Source organism: Sycon ciliatum, chromosome 3 (assembly GCF_964019385.1).
Source record: "Sycon ciliatum chromosome 3, ocSycCili1.1, whole genome shotgun sequence".
Taxonomy (NCBI): Eukaryota; Metazoa; Porifera; class Calcarea; order Leucosolenida; family Sycettidae; genus Sycon; species Sycon ciliatum.
Window position 1 is genome coordinate 8,609,398 of NC_088645.1, and position 20,719 is coordinate 8,630,116.

At 48.9% G+C, this 20,719-nt stretch overlaps 3 protein-coding genes and 1 non-coding gene across 4 annotated transcripts in view; 2 read left to right on the forward strand and 2 right to left on the reverse strand.

Moving 5' to 3' along the window:
- LOC135811346 (E3 ubiquitin-protein ligase MGRN1-like) overlaps window positions 1-11,309 on the reverse strand; it is a 19,808-nt gene extending 8,499 nt beyond the window's left edge. Inside the window, exons 1-6 of the mRNA XM_065324574.1 lie at window positions 10,846-11,309; window positions 4,554-4,672; window positions 2,570-2,658; window positions 1,843-1,956; window positions 1,265-1,446; window positions 7-59 (exon numbers count right to left, since the gene is read on the reverse strand). Coding sequence (XP_065180646.1) covers window positions 7-59; window positions 1,265-1,446; window positions 1,843-1,956; window positions 2,570-2,658; window positions 4,554-4,672; window positions 10,846-10,969 — 681 coding nt within the window. The 5' untranslated portion in view covers window positions 10,970-11,309. The remainder of the gene's footprint in view (window positions 1-6; window positions 60-1,264; window positions 1,447-1,842; window positions 1,957-2,569; window positions 2,659-4,553; window positions 4,673-10,845) is intronic.
- Window positions 11,310-11,617: 308 nt separating this feature from the next.
- Window positions 11,618-13,934, forward strand: LOC135811348 (UBA-like domain-containing protein 1). The gene is made up of 3 exons (XM_065324575.1): window positions 11,618-12,027; window positions 12,212-12,259; window positions 12,450-13,934. The coding sequence occupies exons 1-3, from the start codon at window positions 11,872-11,874 to the stop codon at window positions 12,642-12,644; spliced, it is 399 nt and encodes a 132-aa protein (XP_065180647.1). The 5' UTR covers window positions 11,618-11,871; the 3' UTR covers window positions 12,645-13,934.
- Window positions 13,935-14,716: 782 nt separating this feature from the next.
- LOC135811349 (zinc metalloproteinase-disintegrin-like MTP8) overlaps window positions 14,717-20,719 on the reverse strand; it is a 30,454-nt gene continuing 24,451 nt past the window's right edge. The window contains exons 24-28 of the mRNA XM_065324576.1: window positions 18,809-18,839; window positions 17,519-17,545; window positions 16,728-16,748; window positions 16,159-16,249; window positions 14,717-15,667 (exon numbers count right to left, since the gene is read on the reverse strand). Coding sequence (XP_065180648.1) covers window positions 15,490-15,667; window positions 16,159-16,249; window positions 16,728-16,748; window positions 17,519-17,545; window positions 18,809-18,839 — 348 coding nt within the window. The 3' untranslated portion in view covers window positions 14,717-15,489. The remainder of the gene's footprint in view (window positions 15,668-16,158; window positions 16,250-16,727; window positions 16,749-17,518; window positions 17,546-18,808; window positions 18,840-20,719) is intronic.
- Window positions 19,686-19,791, forward strand: LOC135813202 (U6 spliceosomal RNA). The gene has a single exon (XR_010553003.1). It is a non-coding gene; the product is annotated as a U6 spliceosomal RNA (small nuclear RNA).

Below are 20,719 nucleotides of genomic sequence, written 5' to 3' on the forward strand. Positions count from 1 at the left end.
ACTTACTTTCTCCAGGTTGGCTATCAGTATATGTGCGTGTGTCTGCTGGTCGTTTAGATCTGCAGTTAGAGCCATCAACAATACACACAAGCCACAGTACAGTACAGCATAGACATGGGCAGAGACATACACACACACACACCTTTGACCTTTGACGCCCATCACCGGAGGCGATGATAGCAATGCTACGGCAGAAGCCATAGCAACTTGTGCTGGGATTGCACCATTCAACAGCTTGCAAGGCTGAAGAATTGACCGTCACTATTCAGCCTGGTCTACACCATACAGCTATTTTGAAGTGACTTTTTTCTGGTCAGCGAATCCCTATTTTTGGTCTTTTCATTTTTTTTCACACACACACACACACACACGTACACACACACACACACACACACACACACCAACACACACGTACACACACACACACACACACACACCAACACACACGTACACACCAACACACACGTACACACACGTACACACACCTGGGTCTCTTCACCTTGGCAACATCACTCAACAGTGACACGCCTGCTGACGATGACACGATGAAAAAGGCATGCTCACTCATATCTCCAATGGCTCAGTGTTTTTAAGTACAGTCGTGGCCAAAGAAATCCAACCCACGTGCCGAAAGCAGCGCCAAGCCTCATGCGGCCCCTGCTGCACTCGGACAGGCTTTTCGAACGTGCATGATGTAATTGAAAGGGAAACGCAGCGCTACTTTCGACTCGCGGGTCAGACTTCTCTGGCCACGACCGTAGCTGACGTGCCAGAGCAGACAATTTCCGCAGAAGAGGAGCTAATGCTGTCCAAGGGCCGGTTTGGATTCAAGCAGCATGCCCTGAGCAAGCGCTGTCAAGTTCGGAATCAAAACAATACACTTTATACAGCAAGCAAATGTGTAGCCAAACAATCAGGGTAGTGCAGGAGGAGGAGGGGGAGGAGGAGGAGCAGGAGGAGAGCATGACGGGGGCGGCTCCAGAAACACCAGTTACCAATCCAATGACAGGAGCAAATAGGTGCTAGGGCATTACAGGACTGTCTGTCGGGTAGCGCTGAAGAACAAACAGGCTAGAATTTCATCAAGCACAGCATACCAATGTACACACGGTGACTCAACTGTGCATAGACTGTAATGCATGAAAATAAGAACGGTCTACTTCGAAGTAGGCTAGGAGGCTAACCCGCAGTTCTTCGGCGACCGACAGCAATGTAGTCAGCAATGCCACATAGGGAGGAGGCTTTGACAAGCAGAATAGCTTACCTGATTCACCGACCTCACACATGACAATGAGGGGGAAGACACCGCTGGGTCCATCACTCGGCAGCGTCAGCATGCGAGCGCTGGCCTCTTCCGGTGCCAGAAAGTAGGTCGACTTGAATGTCTGCCCGTAACCGGCGACCAGCACGTCACCGCTTGATTGAGCGTTGACTTGTGACTGATAGCTGTGTATGTATGTGTGTGTGTGTGTGTGTGTGTGTGTGTGTGTGTGTGTGTGTGAGTGAGTGAACGAGCGAGCGAGCGAGCGAGCGAGAGAGAGAGAGAGAGAGAGAGAGAGAGAGAGAGAGAGAGAGAGAGAGAGAGAGAGAGAGAGAGAGAGAGAATAAAACAAAGAGTAAACACATTCACAACATGAACACAGTAACCACGTAAGCAAGAGACACAATGACGGTACAGGTCAGGACATCTCGCATATGTGTATCACCCCCCCCCCCCACACACACACACACTTGTGCTTGTGCTTGTCCACTGCCAAAACTGGTCACGTGGGTCTCCCCGGAGAGATCCAGAAGGAATCTTGAACAGATACCTTAAACACACACACACACACACACACTCACCTCAACACGCCATCGCGGTAGATTTCACGCGCCTGCAGGAAGATGGTGACCACGGATTCCACGTCAGCATCGTAAATAAACTCGACGGCGTAGAGAGTGGGCTCGTCTGCATCCCTGAGAGCACACAGAGCACAGAATACACTAGCTATTTGCAACCAATCCATTGTCCAGTGCATCGTTTTTCACACGACACAAAAAAAGCGTGCACGCGTTCGCACACATGTATGCACACACTTCCAGACACGCCCGCCTAAACATACATGTGCATCCGCACATGCACATATACACACATACCTTTGACCTTTTGACGCCCATCGCCGGAGGCGATGATAGCAATGCTACGGCAGAAGCCATCGCAACTTGTGCTGGGATTGCACCATTCAACAGCTTGCCAGGCTGAAGAACTGACCGTCACTATTCAGCCTGGTCTACACCATACAGCTATTTGAAGTGACTTTTTCTGGCCAGTGAATCCCTACTTTTAGTCTTTTCATTTTTTCCCCCCGCACACACATCACACCACATACTCCGGCATGCACTGGCTGTTGGTAACCACCCAGAAGAATGAAAGAAAAGTCAGGAAGAGTCTGAGAAAGAGAAGAAAGACGTATGTGACCATAATCGTCGGGAATCGAACCCGCAACCTATCGCAGTGGTACACACGTACACACCCACACCCACTCACCCACCCACAGTCAGCTACAGACCAACAACACCAACGCAATACCTGGTTAGCTTCAAGGAGTCCTTGCGGATATTGACAAGAGCTTGCAAGACACTAGTAGGTTGTCCCACCTGGGGAACACTGAATGGGAACTGCACACACACATTCACAAGATCACAACAACAACAAAAAGCGTACTTCAGCGGCATGCAAACAACCATCATGGAAAAGTCACAGTGGCCGATAAAGAAAAACATACCGAATTTTCGGCAACACTGGCCGCGGTGCTTAGTAGTAAGCGAGCCCTAAAATTTCACCCAGTTTGAAAAAATCCACACAAAAGCCCTGAAGTGATGTGGCGCTTATTTCGGACAGGCGGTAATAAAAGACGGGATATTTCACACACACACACACACTATACTACAGTCAACTTTGCGTATAACGACACTAGGCCGAGCATCAGTAAAGTGTCCTTATTCGCGAAGTGTTGTTATACCCGAAGTCTCATTACAATGTATACAGTTAGAATGGACTTTGCTCTGGGCATGGAAAGTCTGTCGTTATTCGCGAATTGTCGTTATATCCGCAGTCGTTATTAGCCAAGTTGACTGTACTAGTGTAGAGAATGCATGTAGAGTAAAACATGGATAAGACGAAACCCTTGGCTCATTGGCAAAGGCATTGGGACTACATCATTGCATACAATGGGGGGGGGGGGTCAAGTAGGGTTTCTGTTGCACATCGGCAGGCAGCTGAGCTGCGTGCACCGCGCCACCTTGCAAATCGCCTGCATCAACTATGATGTGTTCCAGGGTTACCCCCCCCCCCCCCCCCCACCCTTCGCGCGAGTCAGACTCGTGACGACAACACTACGCAAGCGGGGTGCTCGGGTTTTCATACACCGAGCTACCGGTAGTTATTATTATCAAGAGTACAACAATGAGAGTGTGCCACTCTGCGTAGGGGCTATGCACAGCGGAGTTCATGCGTGGCTTACGTCATTCCTAGACGAGTGATGGAAGCCATGGTCCCATCTACACACTCTGACGTGTGTACATGTACAGTGAAACCTGTCTAAGACGACCGCTCAAGGGACTATCAAAATGTGGTCTCTGTTACCAGGTGGTCTCCTTATCCAGGGTCACTGGACTGGAAATAACACCCATTGGTCCTGGGTTCAGTGGTCTTCTAGGGCAGGTGGTCGCCTTATCCGAGTGGTCGCCTTGACAGGTTCGACTGCACTGTTCATAATGTACTTTTGAAATCTTTTATTCTCACCATGGCCTGTGGCCAATGAGAGTACTGATATTTTCGGTGTAACTTTAATTTCGCTGATTTCGGTCGAGAAAACAAGCACCTAAATTTAGATTACGCCTAAAAGGCACCAGAGCATGCACTGTATGTGCAGGGAATGCTGGTCACCTAATTCTAAATTACACCTGAAACCTGGCAGGTCCCTGACACCGAAATTGCAATACACCTAAAATTACATGTGTTTACAGTACTGTTGTTGATATCATTGATAGGAACTACAGTGCGGCTGCCCAATGAAATCTGATAGAGCGAGTCAAGTACACACCGGGCAGCGCTGTGCAGCCCTGGACATGCCAACACTGGGATTTCCACCTCGTACAGGGCGCAAAGCTGACTCGCTCGATCGGATTTCACTGAGCACGGCACTGCAAGCGTACATGTACAGCACACCCGGTGCCCTGGTCTTGTGCACTGCAAGTCCAAAGTGTCTCCACAAGTATGGGCGTGGGACGACTGGTAAGCCAACTGCAAGTTAGCTGGACAAGACGCTATTTGTGACAGGTGTTGAGATTTTCAGACACAAACCTGTGTGTAAATATTGCGACAGAGCTTACGGCCATATTTCCAATTTATTGCATTCCCAACTCGTCACAACCACGCGCTCTCACTGTCTGTATGGTTCGGCTGAGAGCGCATGGTTGTGACGAGTTGGGAATGCAATAAATTGGAAACCTGTGTGTGCTACAGGAAACCGCTTCATGTAAACCTGCGACTCACAGCCATTATGACTCACCGATCTTGCTCTCCCCGAAAAGAAATTTACGTCGATGTTGTCACCGAAGAGAAATCCGTCGGATGCGTCCATGTCGAACTTCTGTCCGCCGATCCAGAACGAGTTGCCAAAATACAACTCTACAATACAGACCAGTCATGCACGCACATGCACACACACGCATGTAGACACACACACGCGCGCGCACGCACACACACACATGTACACACAGACATAAAACACACAGAGCGGTGAATATGCAGGCCATATGCAAACTACGAACTGAGCTTCCACAATAAGTGACTCGCCAAATATGACCGTGTGCCTTTGGATGATGAGCATGGAGTGTCTTATTCACGAATAACTTGCTTCATAGTCTACCAAATTTTCCCCAGTAACTTTTTATCTGTCCTGCAGGCATTCTGCTTTGAAGAGCAAGTCTCCTGCCCAGTGCCTTCACTGAACAGGACTCTTCCACAGTCTTTCCAGGTGTGACGGAAACGTGTGAAAACTTAGATTTTCAAGATCTCAGCCTGGCAGCTGGCATTTTGCACCGTACCTCCGTATACTGGTATCTGGACCCAGATATGACGTGAGTATTTGGACCGATTAGATTTTTGGTTCGCTACAGTACTGTCGGGCGCCGAAGAACAGCCAGGCTAGAATTTCACCAGTTTTTAAGAATGGTCTAGGCTGGATTTTTTGCAGATAAGAACGGAAACCGTAATGTACACTATAACGTACACTCGGACGTATAACTCTGCATAAATGCACATGTAAGACTGTACCATCGAATAAGAACGAAACTCCTGTGTTCGGGAAAAATAAGAACGGGCTAGTCTAGAACCCTGACGCCCCACCAGGTCTTCGGCGCCCCACAGTACCGTAGTAGAGCATTGTGGACCGCGTGCTACGAGCAAGAAAGTTTGGCCCTGCTCTAACTGGTTTGAGCATTAAATTCGGAATCCAGGACACAAAGCCGTAAGTGTGGAGGTAGGTCTTTTTAGCTCTCGGGCGCCTTTGGCAATTCGACTGTAGCAATGTGCCTTTTCCTCGGGAAAAAGAAGAAAAAAAACCTAAAGGAAAAACTAAACAAAACGGATCTTCCATCAGCAAGTGTGTTGGCTTCATTAGGGTTCAGAAGTCTAACATGTTTGAAAATTGCATCACATGGAAGACCATCACCAGGGTTTGAAGAGAGTGAGAGAGTGAGTGAGAGAGAGAGAGAGAGAGAGAGAGAGAGAGAGAGAGAGAGAGAGAGAGAGAGAGAGAGAGAGAGAGAGAGAGAGAGAGAGAGAGAGAGAGAGAGAGAGAGAGAGAGAGAGAGAGAGAGAGAAACAGAGAGAGAGACATACAGAGAGAGAGACATACAGAGAGAGAGACCGAGAGAGACAGAGAGAGACACAGAGAGAGAGAGAGAGAGAGAGAGAGAGAGAGAGAGAGAGAGAGAGAGAGAGAGAGAGAGAGAGAGAGAGAGAGAGAGAGAGAGAGAGAGAGAGAGAGAGAGAGAGAGAGAGAGAGAGAGAGAGAGAGAGAGAGAGAGAGAGAGAGAGAGAGAGAGAGAGAGAGAGAGAGAGAGAGAGAGAGAGAGAGAGAGAGAGAGAGCCGGACAGAGAGAGAGAGAGAGAGAGAGAGAGAGGGAGAAACAGACAGTTCCATGTAACAAACCGGCAACGGCTGTAAACCCTTCCCTATCAAAATAATAAATTCTACTACTACAGCCTGAGAGACAGAGAGAAACAGACAGCCTGAGAGACAGAGAGAAACAGACAGCCTGAGAGACAGAGAGAAACAGACAGCCAGAGAGACAGAGACAGACAGAGATTGATAGATGGAAAGATGATAGAGAGAAAGAGACTAGACAAACTGCATGCTCTTTGCTAGGACGATTTGCAAACAAAACTTGCTGGTTGTATGAAAACAATCCTTGCTCATGCCCACTCTCATTCACCAAGGCGTTGGTCACCAGGCTATGAGCAAAAAACAATACTTGTAGCGCTGGTGGTCGCGGTGGTGTTGGTGGTGCAAGTGCTGGTGGTGTTGGTGGTGCTGCTAGTGGTGGTGGCAGTGGTGCTGGTGGGGGTGTTGTTGGTGCTGCTAGTGGTGGTGGCAGTGGTGCTGGTGGGGGTATTGTTGGTGCTGCTAGTGGCGGTGGCAGTGGTGCTGGTGGGGTTGTTGTTGGTGCTGCTAGTGGTGGTGGCAGTGGTGCTGGTGGGGGTGTTGTTGGTGCTGCTAGTGGTGGTGGCAGTGGTGCTGGTGGGGTTGTTGTTGGTGCTGCTAGTGGTGGTGGCAGTGGTGCTGGTGGGGGTGTTGTTGGTGCTGCTAGTGGTGGTGGCAGTGGTGCTGGTGGGGGTGTTGTTGGTGCTGCTAGTGGTGGTGGTAGTGGTGCTGGTGGGGGTGTTGTTGGTGCTGCTAGTGGTGGTGGCAGTGGTGCTGGTGGGGGTGTTGTTGGTGCTGCTAGTGGTGGTGGCAGTGGTGCTGGTGGGGGTATTGTTGGTGCTGCTAGTGGTGGTGGCAGTGGTGCTGGTGGAGGTGTTGTTGGTGCTGCTAGTGGTGGTGGCAGTGGTGCTGGTGGGGTTGTTGTTGGTGCTGCTAGCGGTGGTGGCAGTGGTGCTGGTGGGGGTGTTGTTGGTGCTGCTAGTGGTGGTGGCAGTGGTGCTGGTGGGGGTATTGTTGGTGCTGCTAGTGGTGGTGGCAGTGGTGCTGGTGGGGGTATTGTTGGTGCTGCTAGTGGTGGTGGCAGTGGTGCTGGTGGAGGTGTTGTTGGTGCTGCTAGTGGTGGTGGCAGTGGTGCTGGTGGGGTTGTTGTTGGTGCTGCTAGCGGTGGTGGCAGTGGTGCTGGTGGGGGTGTTGTTGGTGCTGCTAGTGGTGGTGGCAGTGGTGCTGGTGGGGGTGTTGTTGGTGCTGCTAGCGGTGGTGGCAGTGGTGCTGGTGGGGGTGTTGTTGGTGCTGCTAGTGGTGGTGGCAGTGGTGCTGGTGGGGGTATTGTTGGTGCTGCTAGTGGTGGTGGCAGTGGTGCTGGTGGGGGTATTGTTGGTGCTGCTAGTGGTGGTGGCAGTGGTGCTGGTGGAGGTGTTGTTGGTGCTGCTAGTGGTGGTGGCAGTGGTGCTGGTGGGGTTGTTGTTGGTGCTGCTAGTGGTGGTGGCAGTGGTGCTGGTGGGGGTGTTGTTGGTGCTGCTAGTGGTGGTGGCAGTGGTGCTGGTGGGGGTGTTGTTGGTGCTGCTAGTGGTGGTGGCAGTGGTGCTGGTGGGGTTGTTGTTGGTGCTGCTAGTGGTGGTGGCAGTGGTGCTGGTGGGGTTGTTGTTGGTGCTGCTAGTGGTGCTGGTGGGGTTGTTGTTGGTGCTGGTGGGGGTGTTGTTGGTGCTGCTAGTGGTGGTGGCAGTGGTGCTGGTGGGGGTGTTGTTGGTGCTGCTAGTGGTGGTGGCAGTGGTGCTGGTGGGGTTGTTGTTGGTGCTGCTAGTGGTGCTGGTGGGGGTGTTGTTGGTGCTGCTAGTGGTGCTGGTGGGGGTGTTGTTGGTGCTGCTAGTGGTGGTGGCAGTGGTGCTGGTGGGGGTGTTGTTGGTGCTGCTAGTGGTGGTGGCAGTGGTGCTGGTGGGGGTGTTGTTGGTGCTGCTAGTGGTGGTGGCAGTGGTGCTGGTGGGGGTGTTGTTGGTGCTGCTAGTGGTGGTGGTAGTGGTGCTGGTCAGGGATGTGCTGGTGACCTGCTTGTAGAATTGGAACTGTACCTCACAAACACCACCCTGTGCTGTCCATGACCAATTAATTATTTACACATGCTGTTCAGAACTTCTCTCGTCTACCACCCAATTATTTACACATGCTGTTCAGAACCTTTCTCATCAACCACTGCTCAGTGCACAGCTGTCTGTGCTCTCTGACCCATCTGATCTGTTTCTGTTCAGAAATTCACCGCAGAACATGCCAACCCTCCATGGCTTTTTTCCAGGTTAGCTTTTTTTTCTCACGGCCAGTGGAGCATGTCAAGCTTATGGATAAGATCAGAAGAAAACAATCACCTTCTGGCAGCTCTGAAACCCCCAAATCACAGGTGAACACCAAAGCACAGATTGACTACATGTCCGTACTGGGGCTACATAAAGTTTTGGCTGTGTGGTCCCTCAGCCATCAAGCCCTCAGTACCTCCTTGCAGTTGCTTGGTGGTACATGCACAAGTACAAGATCAGTACCATAATTAAAATGCATTGGATTGGTTCTAAACCATGGCAATGGGATAGGACCAGGTGGGACGTGGGTGGATACACCGCCACAGGAACGATCACAGGAGCTCAAGAATCCTGATCCCAAAGGAGCACAGGGACTACACGCACATCACGACCCGTTGGACATTTGCATGGATTCATCTACCTACATATAGAACATTGACGACATTACTATTATATTAATCGAAAAGGCTATTTGCCTTTGGATACTGCAGGGATGAATTTATCCTGTATCGCATCGCAGTTTGCGATGCAAAATCGAACTACAGTCAACTTCGCTTATAACGACTGCGGATATAACGACAATTCGCGAATAACGACAGACTTTCCATGCCCAGAGCAAAGTCCCATCCAACTGTAATACACATAATGAGACTTCGGGTATAACGACACTTCGCGAATAAGGACACTTTTCTGATGCCCCGCCGAGTGTCGTTATAAGCGAAGTTGACTGCACTGCTACTCAAAAGTCACCGTGACTTGCAGAAAATGGCAATACAGACTATCCATGCCTAGCCTGCGCTGCCTAGCAGCATGCATACCAGGGGCGTACACCGCTCGCCTCTAGGAGTGGTTCCCATGCCAACTGATCAACCAACATTCCACACAATTGCAAGTGCTCTTATACGTATCCGACGGAGTTCCTGCATAAACTGCTGGATAATGTCATAACAACGCATTTTTGATATAAAAAGACTGAACTTTGCCAAGGCATTTTTATGGTTGTTTTGTTCAGCAGGACAATTTCATGCAGTCTTGAGTCGGGTTATATTCTCGAGAGAAATGTGGTAAAGCTGCCCAAGCTTCGAATCATCTGGTGTAACATGACGCAGGGCGAGCAGAAGCCACCATGGCACGCCCGTCAAAAGACTACCCAGGGAAACTCCTCTAACCAGGATAGTTGAAATCGGCGCTGTTTGCCATCCGTCTGGACACGCACAGGAAACGAAATCCTTCGCCTTCAGTGGCGCACAATGATTGTCAATGACGGAAATCTTTTCCATGTCCGGCAACTTTCGGGGAATCAGGGATTCCACTGTGGAAGTACACTTTCAGAATACCCTTTCCAACACACTCCAATGTCACTGAAGAAAGTCTTGGATGATCCAGCAGCTTCCAATAACGGTCGCTCTAGAGCTTCGCCGACGATTCCGTCCTCTGTGATGCTCGTTGCAGACTCCACTTGCAAGTCAGGTGCGTCCGCAATCTCATCTATCGCTTGTCCTTCGTCACTGGCTACACGTTTTGCCTCCCGCTCAAAAATAGCTCTGAATAGAGCGCTGGCCTTCTGGATGCTGACTTTTTTTCTTTCTTTTCCACAAATCGAAAGCATAGTCAAAAACGTAACCAACTAACTTACTTTGTCGAAACAAACTGCAAAGAAAATGACTCTGAGATCGAGGAATCGCATGTAGGGACTTTGTTGCACCCGCACCCAGTTAGTAAAGTTCAGTAGATCTACGCTGTGTCACAAATATGCCCCAGCAGCACTTTTACACCTGGCCTACAACCGCCCTCGGAGTCGGACCGTCAGACGGACTGCATCAGTGCATGCAGGTGCCTACAGTGTAGCTAGGCGCTAGGCATGCATGCACTGCACGCTGGGCCTGGATCAAAACATTCTCCGTACCCACATTGAAATGTTTTTACTGGTTCCCGGGCATCCCGGGAACCGCCCTATGTACGCCCCTGCATACAGTGCAGTGTATGTGGTGCACACACTCTCAATCTGCGTGCACATGTATGATTCAGTCGTTTTTTTTGCAAATGCGTTTTCAGGCATCACTCTCAAGGACAATGTGGCAAATACTAAATACCCAAACTTCAAAGAAAAATTCTAATCAAAATCTTCTACACAATTTTGATTTTGTATAGCAGAAACTGCTATGCAAAAATATGACAATAAATTCATCCATGTACTGTAATGTACATGTACTAATAATGGCAGGCACAGGAGACTTTTAGCTACGATATCGCGTCATTTGCACCGCTTTACTGCTCTTGTTTTCAATCGACCACGTGGTACAGTGCGTGACAGCCAGGAAAACAAAGACCAAAATGAAAACAATTGAAAAAAGAGCAAGGTTTCGTACCTCCGTTCTTTGGTGGGTAGCGGTAAGGATTTACAGCAGCGCGAGCTCCTGCAGGATCTGCTCCTAGCTCAATGTCCTCGCCAATCTGCTCCCCGCGCCGCAGCGCCGTGGGAATTGCGCCCATAGTCCAAATAACTGCTTGAGATGTCTTTACGAACACTGAGAATACAAAATAATTCTATTTTCGTCTTCAATTCTCCTCTGCACAGAAGTCTTTCCAGACGACAGCTCGAGAGGATTTCCTCAAGCCAAAAAAACACTCAGGGTTGCTAGGATGGGCTACATCTGGAGCAGGCAACGTGAGGTACTCTTCTGGTCCACACCAATGGCTGAACACATTCCGTACTCCTGCACTTTACTCACACTTTCTGCATGTTCTGTGTACACGTCTTCTTGGTGAACAACGAAGATCAGATTCAGAGCCGAGGAATCCAATGGCAATGCTGCACCAACCCGTACAACTACACACAACACTGTACAACAAGCGCAAGGCCGGGATTTGCTGTTTGCAATATTTTCACATACATGTACCGTATAAATGACGTAATGATGACTAGTCATCGATCAGTCGAGTTGTGATTTTCACGACGGTGGCTGAGGGCTTTTTGGCAAGATTTTGCAAATGTCGCTTGGTTCACAAGATTACCAATGGGTAACAAGGTGATTTTGCTAAGTTCACTCTCAGGTGAAGCGAGTTTTGAAAACCACTTGAAAGTGTTGAGTCATGCGTAGAGTTCATGGAGCATGTAAAACGTGCAGTTGTACGTGCAGCGCCACATCCAGGCCCGATCAGGAAAGCAGCTAGCAGAAGCCTTCGCAAGGTCCTTTGCGTGAGTGTTCTTGGTGGCTCGCTGCTGCCTTCCTCTCCGTTCGGCTTGGTTTGGTCGGCGGCACACCTAAGGTCACCTCGCTCTGGAGTACTTGTATAAATTTCATCTAAGCACCCTCATTGCAGGCAGCATAGAGCTGTTACTGCCTTTTTTTCGGCCGTGCGACGATAGAGCAAGGAGCTCTCTGAATCGAACCATGGAAGCTCACACAACTGCCGAACCTCAGCCTCCCAGCCAAGAGGAGTTGCTTCGTCTAAAACAGCAAATAATTATCAGCCAAGTCGTGCAAGCTGCTGGATGTACCCCTGACCAGGCTCTGAGCCTTCTGCAAACAGCTAACTGGGACTCCCAGGCAAGTGCTGATGCCCTTGTTACGTCGTCTACGCTGTGTTGTATTTGGATTCTTTGGAAGCATACCCGGCCGGTATATGTGTCGTTGTGTTACCAGTGGTCTCGCTTTAGCTTCCTGCCCGCTTATGTGTGTGTGTGTGTGTGTGTGTGTGCTTGTGTTGTTTTCATTGTGCTTCGCTTTACAGATGGCAATGAGTCTATTCTTCCAAGAGATAGCTCTGCCGCAGGCACAGGTCAGTGAACTGGTGTAGTTTGTTTCATTTGATTACCTGCACAATGATCTACCCCTCGTGTATCGTCGTTGTTCACGTGCCTGTTTGGAGTGCGATGCTCTACACATCTACAGTGCATTTCCATTGTTCAGGAACCGATTGTTCTTGAATGCGCGTGATATTCGCCTTCTCCTGTGATGTGTGCTTGCAGCAACATTTGGGTCCTGCGAACACACCAGCAACGCCAAACTTGCTGCCTGATGCCTTGAGTGCCTTTGCTGCTCTTCAAACTGGCTCTCCCGCCGACGGTGCGGGTGGAAGCATGGATTTGTTCATGCCCCTGGACAATTGTGTTTCGGCGCAACAGCCTCAGCCCAGCAATCCGTTTCTGCGGACCACGAACTGATCAGTTGGTATCCACTATCGGGACAACATTCTATAATACGAGCGCTAGTGCAATACCACACGTTTACAAAGACTAAAAAAACGACAAAACGTGCCAAAAATGGGTGGTGACCCCATTGCTCACTGCAGTGTTTTGTCTGAATCCACCTTGCGTTTGTCGCTTAGCTACGCTTGAACGCACATCTGATTTTCCATATTCACTAGAAGGTGACCACAAATTGTGGTCTGAGTTCTAGAGTGACCAAATTGCGCCACGTCGCACACCGCTGCACCAATAGCTCTCTCCTGGCACCCCCACCGCGCAGGTACACGAACATACGTATGTACCCGTGCGTGCACACATATACACACGACCACATAGCAATATGCGGTACGTGTTCTCCATCTTCGTCTGTCTGTCCATTTCTCTTCCTCGATAGTAGTCGCCCCCTGCCACTCCAGTGCATGAGCGTAACTATGCCCACCCTCTCTCTCTCGCTCTCACACACACACATACGCACACACGCACCGTCGTCTCTCAGTTTCGGTCCCTATTTGTTTTTGGGAGTGATACGAGCTTATCTTCCTGGGCTTCTTTGCGTATGCACCAGTCAGCTCGTCACTTCAGTACTTCAGTCATCTTTCCTACATCACACACTTGACTGTGTTCCAGGTTATTCTTCTTCCCTTTTTTTAAATTATTTCGAAGATGGTGCGAGTATCCAGCACTGTCTTCGATTTTCTTGCGCCCGTTTTTCCTGTGAATTTCTGAAAATCCCCCAAATTTGTGCCTCTCTGTTGATTTGCGCCCGTGCCATGTGCTCAGTTTCCCTTTATCGAGTCCTCATCGAATGCTTTAGCCAGTTTAGGATAATTATTCCTCATCATCCACACCTGCCTGCAATGCTTTGGCATACTGCAGCAGCCGCCGTCGCCGCCCCATAAGTTCGTTTTTTTCGTTTTCTACTCCTTTCTTCTTATGCCGGCCTATTGTTGTTACTCAACCGTTGCGTGCTTGCATGTTGATTTCTCGCTGATTATATGTGTGTGTGTGTGTGTGTGCTTTGCATGCCCGTGACTTTGCCTGTAAACCCGCGCCCGTTTGAACTTCTGTTGGTGTGTTTTTTCTCCACCGCGATTTCTCGTGGTAATTGAGCAATCTTATCTATGTATGTGAATTCCGTTTTTTTCTGTGGCTAGCGGCTGCCCCTCCGTCTGCCTTCTTTTATGGTCTGCCCTCTCCTGATACTTGAGACTAAGAAAACGCTTTCGTTCTATTTTAGACCTGCTGGCTCGCTCAGCCCTACTAAAATTTCCTGTGTGCTTTTTGTCATGTGCGTATGTGTGTGTGCATGTGTGTGTGTGTGCATGTGTGTATGTGCTGGGGCGGGAGCTGGCAATTGAGATACCCAGCCCGTGTGTAGGACATAAAATGTCCCAGAAAGCGGCCACCTGTGTTGCAAACGGGAAGTGTGAGCGCCGTTTAACCCCTTCGTTCTACAGGAGCATAGCGTGTAGGCATCAGACTTGAACGGCGCTGTCTTTTCTACTGTACATGGTTGTTCTTCAGCCTTGAAAGCTGTTGAATGATGCCAAGCTGTTGAATGATGCCATCCCAGCGCAAGTATCTTTCTGGTACAGTAGAGTCGCGCTTCCAAGGGATTAGCCGACGACGTTCTTATTTTTCAGCAATCCTATCTGGCTGCGTTCTTAGGAACAATTCGTATAGCTGTGGGTTCTTAGCAGTAGTTACTTGACCTTAGGTACTACTGTAGTATATGAACTCTTGATGGTACCAGAAGTATAATCCCTCCTGCTGATGATGCATGTGTGCACATTCCCTCTACAGGAGGCACACAACACATGCACAGGCCAGGGGTTGTGTGCCTGTGCCAGGTAGTACTACAAGTACAATGTAAACAGGTGTCTTAGTATAGTACCCCCTGATGTGTACACTACGCATATCTCATCAAGACAAGAGTACATTACAGCTCCCATTCACACTTGACCTCATGTGTTCACACACCAAGAATACATTTTGTACTCTTGGTTCAAATTTAGATAATAATAGATTTCACCGCTGCCAAACCAAACTTTGTCGTTTTACGATATGCACTCTTGCTCATTTCGAAATACAGTACGTACAAGCGTGCACTAAAGCTAAAAATGTGCCCACCGAGAACAAAGGTTGTAACTGACACAAGCATAGAAATCCAAAACAGATTCTACGGAATGTACTAGCTTGCAGCCTGTGCAGCGGAGGAGTGCAAGACTTACCAAATGAAGGTGCATTCTCGCGTATTGATACGTTCGGAAAATAAATAGTAAAAAAAAAAAAACTACATATGCAGTGGAGTGCAATGCGGTCAGCCGCGAACTTTCCGCGCGAGAAAAATGCGATCAAACTGCATGCACGTCTACAACATTGTCCTGCACTGCACTGATACTAGTATACCCGGTACACATAGCCAATATTAGCCATGTAACTAAGACTGGCGTACACTTCCACGTCAGCGTAATGTGTTACGTTCACCTTGCGCTCAGTGAGCGCATCGGGTGTGTTTGACAGCATGCACAAGTACCAGTTTACAACTGTGCGGCAACGACTTGCACGAGGCTGTGAAGAGCAGAAGCTTTCAGCGTGTGAATAGAACAGAACATAAGCTTTCAGCGCGTGGACTTTATAGAGCATAAACTTTCAGCATGTGGACGTTACAGAGCAGAAGCTTTCAGCGTGCGGACGATACCATTAGACCTTGGCCACCACGTTCGGGAGGCTGTGGAAACACTATGACATGCATGGTCCCCATGGCCGTCAGCCGACACTATTCGTCATGCAGCTAGCGGTTGTTGCTAGCGCACGACTGTCACGGTGCAGTAGTGGTTGTTGTTGTCGTGGGCGCGGCGGCCAGAGCGGTGGTGTTTATATACTGACACCGGCAGTTCTTCAGCGCGCTTGCATCACTCGTGTAGCCATTAGCGCAGGCGGTGAACGCGGCGCGTAAGTCCGTCCAGTGAGCGAAGAAACCCGTCCAGCAGGTGTACCTGGGGGACAGGCAAGCGAAACAAATCAATACCAACTTTTTAAAGCAGCATCAGCAGGCTAAGAGGAGCATGGGTGGGTGTGTGTGTGGGGGGGGGGGGGGGCATGTGTGGCGGAGTAATCAATACCAACAACAACATCACCAGGCTGACAGAAGCACTGGTTTACGCCGCAGATGTGCTTGGGTGCATGTGTGGCGGTCTGCAGGGTTGTACGTACGTGGGTGCATGCGCACATGTGGCTGTGTGTACTTATGCGGGAGAGAGAGAGAGAGAGAGAGAGAGAGAGAGAGAGGAGGGGGGGGGGGGGGAATTAATCTTCCTGTGAGTATGCACATACTCCCATCGCCTGAAATATGTCAAAACGAAAACCACCACAAGCGGCTCATCTACACTCTGGAACTCTGAACAGTACGGTGACCCCCTACCCCCAAAAACATGCCTCATGAAGCACTCCATAGAAACACACGTGCACACACGAGCCATCTACTCACAGCAATTCCCATCGCTGCTCTAGAGGGATAGAGGTGTTGTACAATGCTGGGCATGATGGTGCCTGGGTAACATTCTCAACCGCCACAAGGTCTACATGGAACATGCAGAACACAATCATGGAACACACGGAGCACATAGAACACACGACCAGCATAACAACAAAGTATTACGTGACTACTTGATTCATGACATAGAGTCGGAGACAAAAAACAATAACAGATACACCCACGCACGCATGCACCCACTCATGTATACACCCACGTACCCCCCCCCCCCAACACACACACACACACAGAAACACACGCATACACACACACGCTCACATTAACACACACACACACGCTCACATAAACACACACACACACTCACCCCCCACGCACTCTGCTCAATAGTTGTCACGTTCGTCCTTGTCTCAGTATCATTGTCTTTCTTTATTATTTTCGAGCTGGGAATGTGAACATAGTAAAAAAAAACCCTCCCCCCCCCCCCCCCACACACACACACGTACACACCCACATACACACACCCCACGTACACACATACACACAATTGTGCACGTATAACTTACTCGGCACGGTTGTCGGTGCAGCTGCATACCGCATAGAGAACAAACAGAAGCTACATTAGAAAGCAATGCACATACTTCTTGAACTACACAGGGCAGAAAGCCCTACCAGCTGAGAGCTGCAACATGGGGCAAGCACGTGTTCCTCAAGCCTGGCCATGCAGGTGATCAGGAAAAATCCAACTAGCCCGGCCCATTGCCATGGCAATTAGCTAGCTTCTCACATGACATTGCGGCGTTTGAGTTCCTTCTCAACGCACTTAGCTCAAACGAATGGACATATAAAATGGGATGTGCTGATGATACTAATATGTGCACGAATGAATGTCCACGCTGCATTGAAATACTAGTACATGAAAGCTGATACAAACCAAAAAATGCATCGTCACGGTCGTATTGTAATCAGCAGGGGCAATTTGTCGGTTTGCATTTCTTCCGGCCCAGTTTAGTAAGTTAGTACACCTGCCTGGCCATCAGAGAATACAGCAACATTCCCACACTGGACCACATACTAGTCACACTACTAGTGTACACACATTTTTCTTGCGTAGGGATATCAATTGAATAATAATTATCCTATCCACGATGGGAATTAAAAAACCGTATTGCGTGACCGATCCTTTCAATGCTCTTATCTTTCCACCTGGACTCCTCCTTGGTTTCCCTTTTCTCTCAACATTGTAGCTCTTCTCTTGTACCTTCTTGCTATTATTCACTAATAAATGGGGCTTTGAATAAAACAAAAAAAAAACTCGACTAGTGTACACACATGTACGCATGGATGGGTTACTCACTTGTGCTTGGAGGAGATGGTGCAGGAGCTGTGTGAGATTGGAGACAGACAGACACAGGCACTGTGACCTTTATTGAAAGCGAGAGACAGTGTACGATACAACATGCCATCGTGAGAATAAAGAATTCGACATCAGTATCAAAATATTGAAACAGAGCTTTCGGCCATATTTTCAATTCATTGCATTCCCAACTCATCACAACCACGCGCTCTTCAGCCGAACCATACAGACACCAGCAAGGACACTTCCGTTGAGAGATAATATTGCTCCACGCCTCTAGACAGCTGTTTCGCTCCCTGTCGGAGCTCATCAGTAGAGGATAATAATGATGATAATGGAGGAATGATCATTCTTATACACCAGAAATGGCGCAAATGCGCGCTTTCCACATATATCAATGGCATATGCAAGCTGCTAAAATGGTAAAGTGTGAGAACAGCGATATCGCTGTTCTCACACTTTACCATTTTAGCAGCTTGCATATGCCATTGATATATGTGGAAAGCGCGCATTTGCGCCATTTCTGGTGTATAAGAATGATCATTCCTCCATTATCATCATTATTATCCTCTACTGATGAGCTCCGACAGGGAGCGAAACAGCTGTCTAGAGGCGTGGAGCAATATTATCTCTCAACGGAAGTGTCCTTGCTGGTGTCTGTATGACATCAGTATCAGTCCCTTTAGTGGTGTCACTTCCAAACTGTACAACTAAAGGGCAGAGGTACAAAGTTCAAATTGTGGCACAATGTGGGTCATGCATCAACATCATAGAAGTCATCACTGAGATGAGCACATGCGTGAAAAACTGTACACGAACACACACTCACCCACACCATATACATGTACCATACACGCACATGCCTAAACACACCCACCCCACACCCGCACGCACACAAAGGCTAAAGCATATCCGTGGCAAGATAGGCAGTCATTGCCATGGTTACGCCAGCTCCAAGCCCACTACCATTGCAAAAAAAGGATCCAAAAAGCGGGATTCGAACCCAGCACCCATCTTTCCTGGACAGTGCCCTACCGATTAGGCTACTGCGGATCACACACACTTATGGAGTCATGCGTCCTTCTTGCTACACTACCATGCTAGTTCACAACAAGATCTTGTCGTGTTCAGAATTATCATAGTATGCCTGGCTTGGGCCTCACCACGCCAACGTTGTGTTCATGAGGATTGTTTGCACATAAAATGATGGCCGTGTGCTGTCATGTGCTGGAATATTTGTAGTCACATGACAAAGATGTGTGAACACCCGCTCTATATAATAATACGTACTATAGGCGCATGAGCCAGCACTTGTGCATACCTGCAGGACACACACACGTACACACACACGTACACACGTACACACACGCACACACATCACAGCCAGAAGAACGCACTCAATCAATGTGCAAATCACACTCACATGCCGCCGCCGCCGCCGCGAAGGCAGAGCGTATGCTGCGTCAATGTAATCCCATCACGTGAGTCAAGTATACGCCGGGCGCAGTGCAGACCTGCGAACACTGTGATGTGAACTGGTGCAGGGCGCAAACTCGACGCACGCGATCGGATTTCGCTACATGTAAGCAGCACTGCACATGTGCGCACACAGTACGCCAGGAGAACATGGCCAGTTTGTCACAACCCCCAAATATCCAGCTCAGTGCCAGCAAGCGCGGAAATCACATCATACTAACTGCATGTGCTGCACACACAGCACACTAGGAACGAGCTGCCTGGAAGACTTGGTCATCCGCGATCCTGCAATCCCATACGTGACCGACCGCCCCTAAATCGGAGTACTCGGATGGCCGGTCACCAATGGCAACGAGTGTGCGTTCAAAAATTCCTCTAAGCTGCCAAAGATCACGTAAGATCCAGTATGATTGCAAGTAATAGTTAGTTAGGCTGACTCAGTTCGACATGAAGGGCACACACTATAATATTAGTATCGGTTACCATGGTGATAGCCAGCATGACAATGGATTCAAGAATTGGCCCAAAAGTGGCAAATTTCAGGGGAAATTGGTTCGAAACGTTGCTCAACCGAATTCGTGCAGGCTTTTGACTCTATCCGCTCTAAAAACAAAATATAGAAAGTTTTGTCATCACTTCCACCGGATGCCACTGCAGTAGTATATATAAAAAAATCCACCATATCGGTATTGTATAACTTCGGTTGTACATATACTAAAATTGGAACGATACAGAGAAGATTAGCATGGCCCCTGCGCAAGGATGACACGCAAATTCGTGAAGCGTTCCATATTTTTTGCTTTCCCTTCTTTCTAATCTTACCTTCTTTCGATCACCGGACATCTATCTTCCTTCATATCGCGAGCCAACACATTATAGTTTTTTTTTGTAGTTTCCTTCAGTGCAGGCGATGCACGGCTCTACTTCCTTTGTCGACCCTGAGCCACGCACGCCACAGCACATTGCGATAAGTCCACAACGTCCATTGTTTGCAGCACAAGCAACAACTAGGAGAAAGCTTCGCTGCCTGCGACGAGAGAGACGAGATAGAAACCTTTTGCTTGCGAAAAAATCGCCCTTGTCCTTGATCATACCGTCATACGTCGCGCGACGCGCGATCGATCGCGTGTATATGTGTCACGTGTACGTAGGTATACGTATATCCTTGATCATTGCACATGATATGCATTGCATTGACATGACACGCGCGTAAATCTACGCGCGTGCATGTGGCACGCGTAGATCTACGTGCAGATCTTTGCATTCCAAGTTTTTTTTGCTAGCCATAGTGACAAGAGTCCATAACCCCCCGGGGGTTATGGACTCTTGGGGGGTTATGGACTCTTGATAGTATTCAACAAGATTCTGTCTAGGATCGTCACTCTTGGCTTTTTAGTCTTCGTCGCCCGGCGAAAATATCAGTCACAGTGGATGTTGGTGCTCAGACTGGCGGCCACACACCTACAGGGGACAGTCTGCGGAGCCCAGTTAAGTTTGTAGTCTACTAGAATAGAATGAGAATCCTGCGGCATGAAATTTGTATTAAAGCCAGGACGCTATTTTATAGCGCTCCTCTTGATCTTCTGCGTCTTCTTAGTGGGAAAAATGCTGCGGATACTGCACGATTCACGTTGCGGTACATAATACAGGCTGTGAAGACAAGTGTGCTACTGCAGTCCATTTCAAAACTATAGACGCGTAGGGTTTTTGAAATATTTCAAATTT